The 17,906-nt window shown below is 34.2% G+C and overlaps 1 protein-coding gene, 1 non-coding gene and 2 pseudogenes across 3 annotated transcripts in view; 3 read left to right on the top strand and 1 right to left on the bottom strand.

The window, feature by feature from the left end:
- The window catches only part of PIK3CB (phosphatidylinositol-4,5-bisphosphate 3-kinase catalytic subunit beta), a 178,206-nt gene that overhangs the window by 99,333 nt on the left and 60,967 nt on the right, over positions 1–17,906 (bottom strand). Inside the window, exon 3 of one of the 2 annotated variants that reach the window (XM_025043589.1) lies at positions 500–686. In XM_025043589.1, coding sequence (XP_024899357.1) covers positions 500–670 — 171 coding nt within the window. In that variant the 5' untranslated portion in view covers positions 671–686. Of the gene's footprint in view, positions 1–499; positions 687–17,906 lie in introns of those variants that run through there. The other variant, XM_025043590.1, reaches the window with a different exon arrangement.
- On the top strand, positions 7,198–8,385 carry LOC102880069 (annotated as a pseudogene).
- Positions 7,630–7,748, top strand: LOC112476003. Its single transcript, XR_003044941.1, has one exon. It is a non-coding gene; the product is annotated as a 5S ribosomal RNA (ribosomal RNA).
- LOC112476081 lies at positions 9,120–9,238 on the top strand (annotated as a pseudogene).

Below are 17,906 nucleotides of genomic sequence, written 5' to 3'. Positions count from 1 at the left end.
TGAACAGCAGAAAACGTTTTCTTCCCCAAAAGCCACCATGAAAACTAGTGGGGTTGGGGAGGGAGAAAGGGGAGGAGAAAGGGAAGGAAAAGGAGAGAAGAGACAACCAACCAAAAATTGCATGAAAAAAAAGTGTAATAAGCTCAAAGATAGTTATTACAAAGATTTTAACTCAAAATAAAACTTTCTTTGACAATGTCATATTCCTTTTAATAACCTGAACAAACATCTTAAACAACCTAAGCCAATTTTTCTTAATTCAGCTATCACATAGGAACTAAAAACAATTAAAAGTAAGAGTAAAAATGAAGATATTTTATATGCCCACAAAACACAAAGCATGTATCAAAATCTTTAAAACGTCATAACCTAAAGGCTAACTTTCCCTCAAATTTACCACATGATTTACATTATTAACATTTTCTATAATAGAAGGACATGTTCTCCTAAGTTATATAGTAATAAGCCACATCTGTAGAAATTCCACCTATTAACATACCTGTTTAATATAAGAAATGGTAGCTTCCCGAGGTACCTCCAACTGGATATAAATCCCAGTGGGCAAAAGGAAATCCACGAGTATGGAGCCATCAGATGTTATCTGTGAATCCACTGCCCAGATGTCAAGGATGTCTGCCATAGCAGGAGGCATTATGAAACTGAAGCACATTCATAACCACGGGGCCCTAAAAATCAGTGAGTAAAATTTAGTGAAACAGATAAATATCCAAATTTTACACTAAAACATGATAAACCTCACCAAGCCATAATTTCAATATAGCCAATAATGTAACACGAAACCAATTAAATCAAGCAAGAGTAAATCACCAGAAATAAGTTATTTAAATATACTTTTGGTTATCACTATATAAATTATATATACACATAATTCACTGGCTCAAATTCAACATAAGTGTATCATATATGAAAGATAAAAGGTTAAGGGTTATAGGACTGAGTTTTTCTTTGCAAACTCCAATGAAAATGATCAACAGGGCATTCTTTCAAAAATAATTTTCTATCGATCTCATATGAAAAACAAAATACGATCTTAGTCCCATAATCCATCACCTTAGTATTAAAAAAGACCAAATCCTACAAGCCAGCTAGCAAAGCCCTTGGTGCTGGTTCCAGCCTATATTCCTTTGCTTGTCCTGCCATTCCATAGCCGAGGCCTTGTACCACAAGTGCCTTTTGCCTTTCTGCTGCTACATCAATGTTCATAGGCTGACACTCCCGCATCAAACCCCTATCTCAGCAAATAAACTTTTCAACTGTTCTATATAAGTCTCATCTATTTCCTAAGGCCTTCCTTCAAGAAGGCACAGCAATAACAATAGGAAGAATATAGGCTTTGCAATGAAATTAACAAGATTTAAATCCTATTTATTCAAAGAATGAAAGTATCACATCAAAATACATAAGATCCAACTTAAAGCATTTTGAGCAGAAATAATAACTGAAGCACTGAAACATCAAATATATACAAATATGTGAATAGTGATAGGAAAAAAAAAAAAACCTTTAGGTGTCACCACTGGAGACAGCTAAAACCAACTCATTATTTTGAAAATTGATAACTAGAGCCAAATGAATAGTTTCTGAAAAACAAGCAAAAGAAAAGAACCAAATAGCGAAGGCTTGGTAACTGTAGAAGTCCTCCAGGAGTTGCAGAACTTTCCAGGTCAGAGGAGCCAGTGAGCACCATTATTTACAAAGTCTTCCACTTAGATATGGCGACATGGGCTCTATTCTGGTGCTTTCGCCTACCTACAAATGACTACAGCACATTCCCAGCTACACTGCTCAGAGCCTTTTGCTTCTGAACACAAGGATCAAGCAGAAACAGGCCCTCACCACACACATCTGGCCTCCCTGCTGGGAAATGCTCCAGTCCAGCAAGCCAGTACCCACTTCTTTCCAAAGCCAATTTGTGTAAAACAAACAGGAAAGCCTTTATAGAAAAGGCTGAAGAGCCATGGGAACTCTCAGGGAATGTAAGAATTCTCCAGGATAGAAGATGCCAGTGAGCGCCACTGTTCACGTCCCCATCCACCACAACAAGGTGTGCAGGGGCTCTATATACATACTCTGGCCAACCCACAAGGTCCCTGCAGCACATTCCTGGACACATAGCCTAAGCCTATTTCCACCTCAAAAAATGGCAGCAAACAGGATCAACAGAGCATTACAACATACATCTGACTTACTCACACCGAGCCAATCCAGCTCAGCAGGCCACTAAACGGGATGCCTTAGGTACCCGCTCAGCTCCTACCAGCCTGCCAAAATCACCCGAATACACAGCCTATACACAAGCAACTTGTACTTATAGGAACTTTTTCAAGACCATGAGAGACAGCTACTATGTCTAATTCATATAAACAAAATAAAAAGACAGAAAACATCTTTCTCTTTAGAACAAGAAAAATCTCCAGGAGAAAACCCTAAGGAAATAGAGATAAGCAATTTGCCAGATGAAAAAATTCAAAGAAACGGTCATAAAGATGCTCCCCAAATGCAGATAAGTAACACGGAGAAGAAAATAGATGATTGTATGTATATAACTGTCCTTTTCATATCTGTAATGGTAACCATGTACCAAAGATTCAGAACTGAAGTATATAACATAAAACAAGAAGAACCAGGGGCAAAACCCATAGAAGCCAACCAAAATAAACAGAAACACAAGGACAAGGAAGCAATGGAAACACCGAGCCACCAGAAAGCAAAAGGTAAAAAGACTGTAAGAAGACCTCATATTTCAATAATCACCCTAAATGTAAATGGACAGAACTCATCCAATAAAAAGGCACAGAGTTGCAGAATGGATCAAAAAAAACAAAACCCAACCATATGCTGCCTCCAGGAGACACATCTCAGCTCCAAAGACAAATATAGACTCAAAGTGAAAGGGTGGAAAATGATATGTCAAGCAAATGGCATTCTGAGAAAAGTAGGAATAGCGATACTATTATCAGACAAAACAGACATCAAAATAAAAAAGGTAAAGAAAGACACTGAGGGACACTTCATAATGATAAAGGGAATCATGCACCAAGAAGACATAACACTTATTAATATCTGTGCTCCCAATCAGGGAGCCCTGAAATATGTAAAGCAATTACGAACAGAACTAAAGAGAGAAACAGACCAAAACACTATCGCAGTAGGGGACATAAATACCCCACTGTCGGATATGGACAGATCATCCACACAGAAAATTAATAAGGAAATAACAACCTTAAATGACACATTAGACCAAATGGACATAATTAACATTTACAGAGCCTTTCATCCCAAAACAGCTGCTTATACATTCTTCTCTAGTGCACATGAACCATTCTCAAGAATCGATCACATACTGGGACACAGAGATAGCCTCAACAAATATAAGAGGGTTGAAATCATACCAACCATATTCTCTGATCATAATGCCTTGAAACTGGAGATCAACTGCAAAAAGAAATCAGGAAGAACCACAAATACAGGGAGATTAAACAACATGCTACTGAAGAATAACTAGGTCAAGGAAGAAATAAAAAGAGAGATCAAGAGATACACAGAAATGAATTATGAGAATACAATATATCGAAACTTTTGGGACATGGCAAAAGCGGTCATAAGAGGAAAGTTTATATCATTACACGCTTATCTCCAAAAATAAGAATAAGCCCGAATAAACAACCTAACGCTTCATCTAAAAAACTAGAATGGGAAGAACAAATGATGCCTAAAGTCAGCAGAAGGAAAGAAATAATTGAAATTAGAGCAGAAATAAATGAAATTGAAAACAAAAAAATAATAGAAAAAATAAATGCAAGAAAGAGCTGTTTCTTTAAGAAAGTTAATAAAATGGACAAACCCCTGGCTAGACTCACTAAAGAAAAAAGAGAAAAGAGACACAAATAAACAAAATCAGGGATGAAAGGGGAAATTACGACTAACAATGCAGAAATAAAAAAGATTATACAAGAATACTATGAAAAAGGATATAACACCAAATTTAATAACCTAGAAGAAATGATCCAGTACTTAAAAAAAAACACGATCTTCCTAGACTAAATCAAGATCTAGAAAATCTAAATAGACTGATCAGCAGTATAGAACTTGAAACAATCATCAAAAACCTACCAAAACATAAAACTCCAGGAACAGATGGCTTCACCAGTGAATTCCACCCAACATTCAAAGAAGATTTAATATCTATCCTCCTCAAACTTTCAAAAAATCAAAGAGGAGGCAATACTTCCCAACTCATTCTCTGAGACCAATATTACTCTGATACCAAACCTGGTAAAGATAACACAAAAAAAGAAAACTACAGACCAATATCTCTCATGAACATAGATGCAAAAAATCCTAAATAAGATACTAGCAACCCGAAAACAGCAACATATTAAAGAGACTATACACCACGATCAATTGGGCTTCAGCCCAGGGGTGGTTCAACATACGCGAATCGATTAATGTGATACACCACATAAACAAATTAAAAAATAAGAATCATATGATCATATCAATAGATGCAGGAAAAGCCTTCGGCAAGATACAGCATCCATTTATGATCAAAACACTTAACAAAATCAGTATAGAAGGAAAGTACCTTAACATAATAAAGGCCATCTATGACAAATCCTCTGCCAACATTATACTTAATGGTGAAAAACTAAAAATCTTCCCTCTAAGATCAAGAATAAAGCAAGGCTGTCCACTATCACCACTGTTATTCAATATAACATTGGTGGTCCTAGCAAGTGCAATCAGGCAAGAGAAAGATATAAAAGGCATCCAAATAGGAAACGAAGAAATCAAACTATCACTATTTGTGGATGACATGATTCTCTATATAGAAAACCCTATAGACTCCACAAGAATACTACTAGAAACAATAAGTAAATACAGTAGTTTCTGGATAGAAAATGAACATTCAAAAATCCATACTGTTCCTATACTCTAATAATGTAGTGTCAGAAAAAGAAGTGTAGAAAATAATTCCTTTTGCAATTGCAACAAAAAGGAATAAAATACCTAGGAATAAATCTAATGAAACATGTAAAAGACCTATATAATGAAAACTATAAGACCCTATTAAAAGAAATTGAAAAAGATACAAAGAAATGAAAAATATTCTGTGTTCTTGGATTGGAAGAATCAACATAGTTAAAATGACCATATTACCTAAAGTATTATACAGATTTAATCCAATCCCCATCAAAATCTCATTGGCATTTTTTAAAGACGTTTGCTGGAAATGAGTTGCTTTGTTTAAAATATAAGTTGGAGATTAAGTCTCAGGCTTTCTTAATACATAGAAATTCACTTGTTGTTGGAATCCTGAGATGAATATTCAATAAAATAATGGCATACCAAGCAGTATAACCTGAAACCATTGTTTTCGTGGAGAACGGAGGGTAGAATACTAGTCCAGAACCTCTTTTTCAGAATTATTCGAACTGTGATGGCATTCGGAAATAATTTCTTTAACAGAAAATAGTCACCAGTAATATAAAAGTTATGTAATAAGCCAACAAAGGTAATTTTTGTGGCATAAATTAATGTTTTTTAAAACTACCCAAAACACATTCTTATAACAAATGCATAGGAAAATGTGCAATAGGTCAATGCTGGCTTGTAGTGATTCTCTTTAGAAACTTCCTTATTTCTCTTCTAAAAATATCTAACAACATTATTGTATATGTAGGTTGTTTAACTTCATAAGTTCCTCAAAAAATTAAAAACAGAACTATCTAATGATCCAGCCATTCTACTGTTGGGGACTTACCCACAGAAAACCAAAACACTAATTCAAAAAGATATATGCACCCCTATGTTCACTGTAGCACTATTTACAATAGCCAAGATATGAAAGCAGGCTAAGTGCTCATCAATAGACAATTGGATAAAGAAGCTGGGGTATATATATACAATGGAATATAACTCAGCCATAAGAAGAGATGAAATACCGCTATTTGCAACAACCTGGATGGACTTCAAGATAATCATGCTGAGCAAAATTAGCCAGAAAGAAAAAGTCGAAAATCACATATCACTTATATGTGGGATATAAACCTAAAAGCAACAAAAGAACAGAGACTCATGGACAAACAGAGACTCATGGACATGGACAATGGACAAGTGGTTACCAGAGGATAGCGGGGTGGGAAAGGAGGGGGTAAGTAGATGGGATAAAGAAGGTCAAATATAGGGGAGTAGGGGGAGGGTAAAGTGGGTAAAGGGGATCAAATATATGGTAGCTGAAGGAAACTGGACTTTGGGTGGTAAACACACAATAGAATATACAGATGTCAAATTATAATGTACACCTAAAAATTATATAATTGTATTAACCAAGGTTACCCCAATGAACTTAATTTTAAAAAAATGTCAAAAATAAAATCATCACAGAGATGTGAAGTACAGCATAGGAAATATAGTGGGTACTACACTAATTTGGGGATCACCTCATAAATTATATAAATGTCTAACCACTATGCTGTACACCTCTAACTAATATAAAATAATACTGAATGTCAACTGTAATTGAAAAATAAAAAAGTTAAAATTCAAAAATTAAAAATAAATTAAATAAATAAATAAATAAGATGCTCCACGAATGTGAGTGTGGAATAGAGGAACTATGGGAGAATTTCAAAAAACAATGAGAAAGTATAATAAAGAAGTAGACCTGAAGAAAATAACAGAAATGAAAAATACATTAGAAAGATTCAATAGCAGACTGGCTATAACAGAATAATGGGCCAGTGACCTGAAAGACAGATTAGTGGAAATCAACCAATCAGAACAGCAAAAAAATAATAATTTTTTAAAATGAGGATAATTTAAGTGACCTCTGAGATGACATCAAGCACTCAAATATTCACATTATGAGAATCCTAGAAGGAGAAGAAAGGAACAGAAATTGTATTTAAAGAGACAATGACTGGGGCAGTGGCCAAGGAGGAGGCTCAGCCCAAGTAGAGTCAGTGCTGCAGCCCATGTGACCACGGTACAACCACCCAGGCCTGCCAGTGGAGCACCTGCCACCACCACCAGCTGCCACCACCGCTTGAGGCTGCCACCACACCCACAGACCAAGGAAATGTGGGACATATGAAGTTGGAATATGAATTCATTTGAAAAACCACTTGGGGTTATGAACACAATTTCTGATAAAATTGGATTGGAAAACTTTTCATGATCTCTGTGTATTTAGGCAGGATCAAACATGATAGGAAAAGTGGTATATCCTATCATTGATGGGAACAGCTATCATACTTTTGAATACATGGCAGGTTCTGATTATGAACTATAGTGGATTCGACTGGACGCTCAATTTTCTCTGGTATCCTGATCCCCGAAGAAAAATGGACAGAAGAGATTCTCCCTGTAGAACATCTACAAAGGCAGGAGGCCTTTTTTCAATAGAGTTTCAGGAAATTGGAACATATGATGCTGGAATGGATATTTGGGGAGGAGAAATCCTGGTAATTTTCTTTAGAATTTGGCATTTTGAAGGAACTTTGGAGAATGTTACCTGCTCACATGTTGGACATGTGTTTCAGAAAGCTACACCTTATAAATTACCAGGAGGCACAGGGCAGGTTATCAATAACAATAGGAGAAATAGTCTACGGCCATGCCACCCTGAACGTGACCAATCTCATCTGATCTTGGAAGCTAAACAGGGTCAGGCCTGGTTAGTACTTGGATGGGAGACCACCTAGGAAGACCAGGTGCTGTAGGCATGCATGCATAAATAAATAAATGAATGAATGAATGAACGAATGAATGAACAAAATAAGAGTAACAGACAATGTGCAGAAGGATGAATTCAAGAATATCTTCTACATAATTTCTCCAGGTGTTACGAAGGTAGATAATAGAAATATAGCATCAAAACTTGATCTAAGACACAAACTCCAATGCAAACCTTTCTCTTGGTACCTGGAGAATATTTATCCTGATTCTCGGATTCCATGTCATTATTTCTCTTAGGAAGAAATACAAAATGTGGAAATAAATCAGTGTCTAGATAACATGATTAGAAAAGGGAATTAGTAAGCTGGAATTTTTAACTGTCACAGTATGAGAGGTAATCAGGTTTTCTCTTATACTACCAATAAAGAAATTATAACAGATGGCCTTTGCTGGGATGTCTCCAAACTGAATGGCCCGGTCACAATGTTCAAATGCTACCACCTAAAAGGCAACCAATTTTGGGAGTATGATCCTGTGAAATTAACCCTACAGTATGTGAACAGTAATCAGTACCTGGATAAAGCCACAGAGGAAGACAACAAGGTGCTCAGCATTACAGACTGCAATGGAAGCTGGTCTCGGCAGTGGCTTTTTCAAAATGCCACCCTTCCAGAAATATTCTGAGGTCAAATTTATACAAAAAGAAGAAAATTAAGGATTGACTGGCTATCTTAGCATACATTTCTGCAACATTCTTAAGTAGCAAAAACATAAAAGAGCTTCTCTTCTGCAGGATATAAGGTTTCTCGGCCATTAAAACTTAGACTCCTCTCACTTCTCACAAACTGTGAAACAGCCTTCCTGTCCAAGGACATGCAATTGCAATGTAGTGAGACTGCACACTGGTGTTTACAAAATTGAAAGAGGCTTTTGACAAGAGTCATTAAAAAGAATATTCAGGCAATGAAACAATCAACAAAATGTGCTCTCCAGAAAGCTGCACCTCTCTTAGGGTTGCTTGCACATCAGTAATTTCTGATGAATGTGCTGTCATAATGAAGAAATTTCAAGACTTTTTTTCTGATTAGAACTGATAGCCGGTATATTAAGTATTGGTATAAAAATATATGAAAAGAACTGAAACCAGATTCAGAATCATGAAAAAAACATTTTACAACAGTTTCTAAAAACTATATTAAAAACAACAGAGTTTAAAGGAAATTAAACAGAACTATGAGAGGTACAATTTGTTATAGTATAGTATCAAATTTCTATATAGATTTTATACTTCACTGGGAAAAAATAACTGATTCCAACGGCATTCACTTTTTTTTCTACTGTGAGTCATGGATGCTTTTTTATTTCTCCCTGGGGTGCTGAAATAGAGCTGTAAAAAATGGCTCTTTGAACATAGTTTTGTCTATGGCTATGCTACCCTGAACAAGCCCAATCCCATCTGGTCTTGGAAGCTAAACAGGGTCAGGCCTGGTTAGTACTTGAATGGAAGATCACCTAGGAAGACCAGGTGTTATAGGCGCAAAAAATAAAAAAATAAAGAATTGTAAACTGACAAAGTCCTTGTAATCTGTGAAGTCAACCAAGGGCTGCCTCACCTAAAAAACAAAACGAAACAAAACAAAACATAGTTTTAATTGCTTTCTACAACTTTTATCATTTGTTTTGTGGCCTGTTAGAATTATAATTTTTAATTGCCTTCCAAAAACGTAGATTTAAAATAATGTCTGGTCTCAGTAAACAAGTTAGATATCTCAGTTGCTCTTGGGTCAACTGGCTTATAGACTTTAACATGCACATCAACTTATTAGATTTTCAACTTCTTAACTTGATTCAACGATTATACTTAATACCCAAGATTCATACTACTGTACTACAGATTTGTTTTCACAACAATAAATCTTTAGGCTTTTGTTTATGATTCCATTCAAAAAAAGGTTTGCAAAGTGATTTATTATTTGAGTATTTAGAGATGATACATTTGATGGTTTTTTAGAAACTTTTCACTCCATATTGAGATGTGCTTCATTGTCAAGTACGTATTTAGATTAAGTTCTTGAACTGTAAGGTAGATCTGCTGCTTTTTTTGAAAAATAAAATTTGACTGGGGCGGGAAGGAGGGAGAGATGAAAGTATGAATAATGGCTGAAAACTTTCCTAACCTGAAAAAAGAAACAGACATCCAAATCCAAGAAGCACAGAGAATTCCAAACAAGATTAATCCAAAGAGACCTACACCAAGACATATTGTAACTAAAAAGGCAAAAGTTAAAGAGAAAGACACAATCTTGAAGGAAGCAAGAGAGAAACAAATTTCATACAAAAATTCCATAAGGGTATCAGCCGATTTCTCAGCAGCAACTTTATAGGGAAGAAAGGAGTTACAAAACACCTTTAAAGTGCTGAAAGAAAGGACCCCACAACCTAAAATAATTTATCACGCAAGTTTATCATTCAGAATTGAAGGAGAAATCGAGTTTCTTGGAAAAGCAGAAGCTAAAGTTCATCACTAAAGGAGTTGATCACTGTTAAATGAGCTTTACAAGAAATGTTAAAGGGTCTTCTTTAAGCAGGAAAAGAAAGGCCATAACCAATAACAAGAAAATATGAGAAAGGGGAAAAAAATCTCAAAGGTAAAGTCAAATATTTAATAAATACAGCAAATCAGACATTTTTAAAGCTACTACAAAAGAAAAAAGTATCAAATTCACACGCAAACTAAATTAAGTAGAGAGCACATACACAACACAAAAAGGTCTAAAACATGACATCAGTAATATAAAACATGGGGGGGTAAAAATGTACACCTTACAGAATATAGTCATGCTTAAATGCTTATTAGCTTATAATAGACTGCTATAGTTATAGAAGGATATAAATAAACCTCATAGTAACCATAAACCAAAAATTACAAAAGATATACAAAGAATAAAGAGAAAGGAACACAAAATAGTACAGAAAACCAGCAAACCACAAAAGAAGAGATTAAGAGAAGAAAGGAACAGAGAAAAAGTATAAATAACAACTAAAAGTCAATTAACAAAATGGCAATAAATACATACTTATCAATAATTAGTTTAAATGTAAATGGATTAAATGCTCCAATAAAAAGACATAAGTTAGCTGAATGAATTAATAACCATAACATCTATATGCTGCTTACAAGAGACTCACTTCAAATCGAAAGACATATTGAGATCGAAAGTGTAAGATGGAAAAATATACCATGCAAACAGAAGTGAAAAGAAAGCTGGGGTAGCAATACTCATATCAGATAAAATAGACTTTAAAAAATGTATAAAAAGACAAAGAGAGACAATACATAATTATAAAGGGGTCAATCAAAGAAGAGGATATAACAATCATAAATGCCTATGCACTACCATCAGAGCACCTAAATATATACAGCAATTATTAATGGACAAGGGAGAAATCCATAGTAATATAATAATATGAGATTTTAATATGCTATTCACATCAACGGATAGATGAACCAGACAAAAAATTGATAAGGAAATAATAGTCTTAAATGTCACAACAGATCAACTTAATAGACATTTATAGAACATTTTATCTAGAAACAACAGAATACATATTTTTCAAGTGCACATGTAACATTATCCAGGACAGATAACATACCAGACCACAAAAAAAGTCTCAAAAAATTCAAGAAGACTGAAATCATACCAAGCATCTGTTCTGACAATAATGACATGAAACTAGAAATCAACAACAGAAAGAAAACTGAGTGGAAAAATATGTCGAGACTAAACAACATGCTACTAAACAACCAACAGATCAAAGAGGAAATCAAAGAAGTAGTCAAAAACTGTCTTGAAACAAATAAAATTGAAAACACAACTTTTCAAAATTTATGGGATTTATGGAACTGCAGCAAAAGCAGTTCCAGGAGGGAAGTTCATTACTATATAGGCCTATCTCAAGAAATAAGAAATATTCAAAATAAACAACCTAAATCTATACCTGAAAGAACTAGAAAAAGAAGAACCAACCTAAAGTAAACAGAAGGAAAAAAAAAAGTTAAGATCAGAGCAGAAATAAAATAAACATTTTAAAAATAGATAAGATTAATAAAACTAAGATCCTGTTCTTTGAAAAATAAAATTGACAAGCTGTTAGCCCAATTCATCAAGGAAGAGAGAAAAGCCAAAAAAAATCATAAAGGAAATAGAAAAAGTTACAACCAAAATGGCAGAAATACAAAGAATTATTAGAGAACACTATGAACTATTATGCCAATAGATTCAAAAACTGAGAAGAAATGGATAAATTTCTAGAAGTATATAACCTTCCAAAATGGATCCAGAAAGAAATACAAAATGTAAACAAACCAATTACTACCATCAATGAAACTAATCAGTAGTCAAAAACTCTCAACAAATAAAAGTACAGAAATAGGCGGCTTCTCGGGCAAATTCTACCAAACATTCAAAGTAGAATTAATACCTATGCTTAAACTATTTCAAAAAATGGAAGAATAAATGCTTCCAAATTCATTCTATGAAGCCAGTATTACCCTGATGCCAAAACCAGACAAAGACCCTATATCAAAACCAGACAGACATTATAAAGGAAATCAGATCAATATCCTTGATGAACACATATGCAAAAATTCTCAACAAAATATTATCAACTATATTCAATAATACATTACAAGGATCACACACCATGACAAAGTGAGATTCATCCCAGGGATGCAAGGATGGGTCAACATCCGTAAATCAATTAATATAATCCAACACATTAACAAAATAAAGGATGAAAACCATATGATCATCTCAACAGATGCAGGAAAAGCATTTGACAAAATTCAACATCCATGATAAAAACTCTCAAAAAAGTGGGTATAGTGAAAATGTACCTCAACATAATAAAAGCTATATATAACAGGCCTACAGCTAATATTATACTCAATGGTGAAAAGCTGAAAGCTTTTTCTCTAAGATCAGAAACAGGACAAGAGTACCCACGATCACCACTTCTATTCAACACATTATTGGAAGTCCTGGTCACAGCAATCAGACCAAAAAAAAGAAAGAAAATGCATCTAAATCAGAAAAGAAGTAAAGCTCTCATTATTTGCAGATGACATGCTCTTATACTTAGAAAACACTAAATACTCCAAAAAACTACTAGAACTAATAAATGAATTCAATAAAGTTGCGGGATACAGAATCAATATACAGAAATCTGTTGCATTTTATACACCAATAAAAAGAAATGTTGGGATAAATAAATGAATAAAAATTAGAAAGTGGATAATAATAAAATGTATCTCTTTGGGATCACTGTGACAATTAAAGCAGCTAAACTTGAAAGCCTTATACACTGTAGATGGTAGTAAATTACAGCTCTCTTCTTTCCGTGACCTCTCCCTCCTAACTCTTACACCTTTTATAGGCTGGACCCATCACATCGATACTGTCATGCAGGTCCTGAACCTTTCAGAAATTCCAGCCTTGTTTCTGTACACAGAACAGTGCAGGAATTAAATATTTTGACTTCAGAGTCTAACAGGTTAGTTTTGAGACCTGTCTCCATCACTCATTAGCTGAGATATCTTGGGCAAATTACATATCTTCTCCCTACTTAAGTTTCCTTATCTGTGAAATGGTGAAAACAACAGTATCTACCTCATAGCATAGTTATGAAAACTGAGTAAGGAATGCCCAGAATACTGTTAAGCCCAACCTAAGTGTTTACTGCTACTTATTTTTTTATTTTTTCATTTATTCAAAAGCCATAAGTTCTTTTCAGTTGTGTTATTTTTCAACTACTTTTTCCCCTAAAAGAGATCAGCACATAGTAGCCATTTAGTATTTATTTAATGAATTTAAGACATATTTTGTTATCCCTTCTCCCACAATTAAAAAAATTAAACTCATAGGATAACAGAATTAATAATAGCTAAAACTTAATATATACTATGCCTCAGAATTCTACGAAGTTCTTTACACACATTACTTACTATATTTTATCCTTTACTACCACTCTGTGGTAATATTACACTCCCTGAGGAAGTACCTAAGGCTTAGAGAGGTTGATATCTCATGGCTAACAGTGGCAGTCCCAGGATTTGAGTTTGAGAGAGTGAGTCCTACACCACACTCTACATAATAACTTTTGAAGCACCAGAAAAAAAGTCTCGGACATTTAACCATAATAAACCACACTATGTCGACTGCAAGTTCCAGGAGGGCTTGCACCATGCTTTTTAAAGTACTGTCTCACCATAGCGCATGGAGAAGTCACTATACTTAGGAACTCTAAATTGATAAATTTTCGTAGACAAGAACAAAACTACACAAAGTTACAACAAATGTCATTAATAGTCAATGGTCCTGGAATTGCTTTAGGCAAGACAGCCTATGGAGACTGTCTTCAGTGGAGGGCTTCTCAACTTTGCAAGTATAAGGTGTCCAAGAAGTATCTCCTAAATGAAAACACGTTACATCAAATTAAAAAGACCATGCTTTGCTTATATTCAAATATCACTACGCAAAGACAAACAGAGGGGTAAGCCAGCTTCTGAATACCAAGTCACAGCAAATACAACAAATGAATCAAGAGTTATCAGCAAAAGCTGAGACAGGAAAAAACAAAAGTAAGGATTTCATAAATTGAGAAGCATTTATGAAATATCAGCCGACTGTCATAGAATTACAATCATGATAAACCTGTACACACCTGATTTTTTCAGCACAGATTTTCGGCAAGATTCTCACATTGAAACCAAATCAGCTAGTGAATAACAGCAGTAATAAGGGAACATGAAATTATAAAAACAAAAACTCTAAGATCTCACTCTTACCAGACAACTGGAAATAATGAGGCTTCCTGAGGCCTGGAGCCCAGAGTAGAATTCTTTTCAGAGACTGATGATATCTCACCACCCTAACAGCATCAATTCCCCAGATACAAAATTCTGAACTTCTGGGATATTACAGGAAAAAGCACTACAGTACATTTAAGAATTTCTTGATGAAGCAGTTATACCTAAAATGAATTACAAGAGTGAATTCATGGGCCCCAACCCTCCTTCTTTTCAAGATCTGACACTCATGCACACCAATTATCTTTAATCCAGTCAAACTGAACGACAGGTACTTGCCAGCATATTCCATACTCTCTCCTGCCTTCTACTTTAAACTTATCATTCCCTCTCCTTAGGATATCCTCACCCACTTATCTCCTGACCAACTCTTACTCTTCTAGACTCTTGGAATACTTTCCTAATATTCCTCTGTGCACCCAAGCTCCAGAGCATACCTTTGTCATAGCACAAGAACGCTATATTGAAGCTCACTGCTTACTGATAGCTTCCCAATCTCCTATTATTTCCAGCTCTTTAACTGTAGCTCCTGACACATATTAAGATCTCATAAATATTTACTTACGGCTAAATGAATAAATGAAAAAATTCTGTGGCAGTCACTAGCAGAATTATTATATTGGGTAATTAAAATTGTGATTTAAGTTATGCTTCACAGGAAAAATTACGTGGCCTTCAATGTAGTCTTTTAATGCTTCGTCTAAGAAATACCATAAATAGCCTCTAAAGGTGACATCTTTATGTGAAGCCAAGGTAATAATATTTTACCAATATATAGATAAAATATCATAGATAAAATTCCATATACATCTAGATCTCCTAGAATTCCTCATATTTTAAAAAACGGAAATAATTTAAGTCAGATAGCAGTAAAGTTTATTTGCATATGGCTTTACAAAACCTCAGTCTATATTTTATAATAAATGTTACCTTTCCATAAAAGAGCAAAGTAGAAAAATAGTAACATACAGAACTCTAAATGCATAATTAATTGTAGTGTATCAGGCTTTGCCTAATATCGCCTTGTATCCAATCATTAACTCCTGTCATGTGAAGAGGAACATGAAATAAATCTCTCCCAAAACTTAAGTACTGTTCCCCGCCGTGTTTCAATTCCAGTAATGTCACAGGCATTACTTCCAAAAATTATGTATTTTCAACTGTTTGACTACAGTACTGCTTATTCCCATAAAATGTTACCTTCTGTTTAATTTAGACAGAATGGGGAACTCCCATGATATCGACTCCCATTATTCTTAATACAGAGAAAAAGAACACAGGAATTCACTTCAGAAAAATTCACTAAATTGTATATTTACATTTTGTTTACTTTTATATGTTATATTTCACAATAAAAATCTCTTAAACATTTAGTAATTGGCAAAAATTAAATATTTCTCTCATGCTATTTCAAAATGCATCATAAAGGAAAGTTTAATCCTTTAGCTTTACAGTTAACCACGTTCTTTGCTTACTAAAGAACATCACACCAATCTCCAAAATCAATTCCTCTATCTTCAACTTGAAGGACAAAATCCTCACATTCAAAATGTCAACAATTTACAAAGAATCTAATGATTCAGCAAGATAATGTGTTTAAATAAAAGATGCAGAAATGTTTTCCTCAACAAGGAGTAAATTATCAAAGGAAACATTGCAAGGTTATGCCCAGGTACATAAACTTCTACCTTGATATTTTCATATTAATAATTTACTAATAACTGAGTTAAACTGGTTGCCATACTCTGTAAACACTCCAAGTAGACAGACAGTATATAATTACAGCCTAACATATGGGTTGTAATTGTGTGTCACTTTAATAAAAGCACTTTCTTTAGACCACTTCTCAAGGTTTTCAAATACTTTAAGCTAAATACTATCTAGAAGAATGGTTTTCAATCCTCTCATATTCGATATTCTTTTTAAACAAATATTTTACAAATACTTGTTTAATATCTGAAATGAAATCATTAATATAACTTACATACAAAATATATACTTCATTTGAAAATAAACCCGTATAATGTCTTAATTGTAATATAAAGAAGAAATAAAATAATAATAATAATGTAAATCTCAATATGTGGACACTTGGACATGACTATATCACTGCTTAATGAGGTTTGAATCTATACGTAGAATCACCATGGATATGACAAGTACAAATGCAGACTGATCCAAGTATGTTGTAGTGATGATCAAATACCACAAATGCCTCTGGTAACAGATTTTCCAAAACTATATATTCCAAGTCTTTATCTTCTAAAATAAGTATATCGAAATCATATAAAAATACTTTGTATTATATTTTTATGTAATATAGAGTTAAGACCTAGTATCAGACACAATAAAGAGACTTTTCACCTACATGAATATCTGGAAGGAAATTCAAAAATTATGCTGTACGTGAGACACTTTCTTGTTGTCCAATACTCGCCTGTGCTTTGCAGGATGTCCAATTATCCCTTACATAAAAGAACCTCCCCCAATCACTACCTCAACAAGTACAACAAAATCACTCCCCACAAAATTCAAAAGCATTATGGGGGGAGTTCACATTGTCCACTTTCAGAACCACTACACTAGGACAATTACTATTTCTCAGAGTAGTAATAGGCTCTCAACACAATTCATCCAGACCTACTTAAAACCTGTATTTAAAATATTAAAGATCATAACTCAGTATACATTTCCACTGCCAATCAATGGAGTTTCATGTATTTGGCTATACTATCTTTAGCTAATTCTCTAATGGTAAAAGGCGCTCTAAATCAAAAAAAAAAAAACTTTAGCCTCTTAATTGATCAGAGGACCGTAAACCCAGTAGTAAACAAACATACCAATGGATGGAGTGGTCTAACTAAAACCACAGGATAACTTGTAGCTCTTCAGAGCTTCATGCACAACACTGTAAGATAAGTATTGAGAATGAGAACATACTCACAAGATATGTTAGTTGTAATTAAAATAGCATGTCCTTTGTCATACCTAAAATTGTGACACAATTCAGTCTTCCTAGCTGAACAACTGAGGTAACAAACCAACTGCTAACACATAACCTTTTGTAGAGATATTTTGTAAAAAAAATAAAATAAAATTATTGCCACATAATTGAAAATTAAATATATTCTGGTTCCTCTTGTCACCCTTATTTTATATGGAGCACCACGCACAAGAATCCAGTTTGTAAAGTAACACAGAGTTTCAGTTTAAAAGGTAGGTGCCTTAGGAGTTACAGACCCTTCTCATTTTAAAGATAAGGAAACTAAGGTCCAGAGAGACCAAATAAATGATCTAAGATGACACAGAAGCAGAGCCAGGAACCAAAAGAAAGATA

The sequence above is a fragment of the Pteropus alecto genome, unplaced genomic scaffold (assembly GCF_000325575.1).
Source record: "Pteropus alecto unplaced genomic scaffold, ASM32557v1 scaffold92, whole genome shotgun sequence".
Taxonomy (NCBI): Eukaryota; Metazoa; Chordata; class Mammalia; order Chiroptera; family Pteropodidae; genus Pteropus; species Pteropus alecto.
The sequence above is the reverse complement of the archived record's forward strand: the minus strand, read 5'-3'. Positions and strand labels throughout refer to the sequence as shown.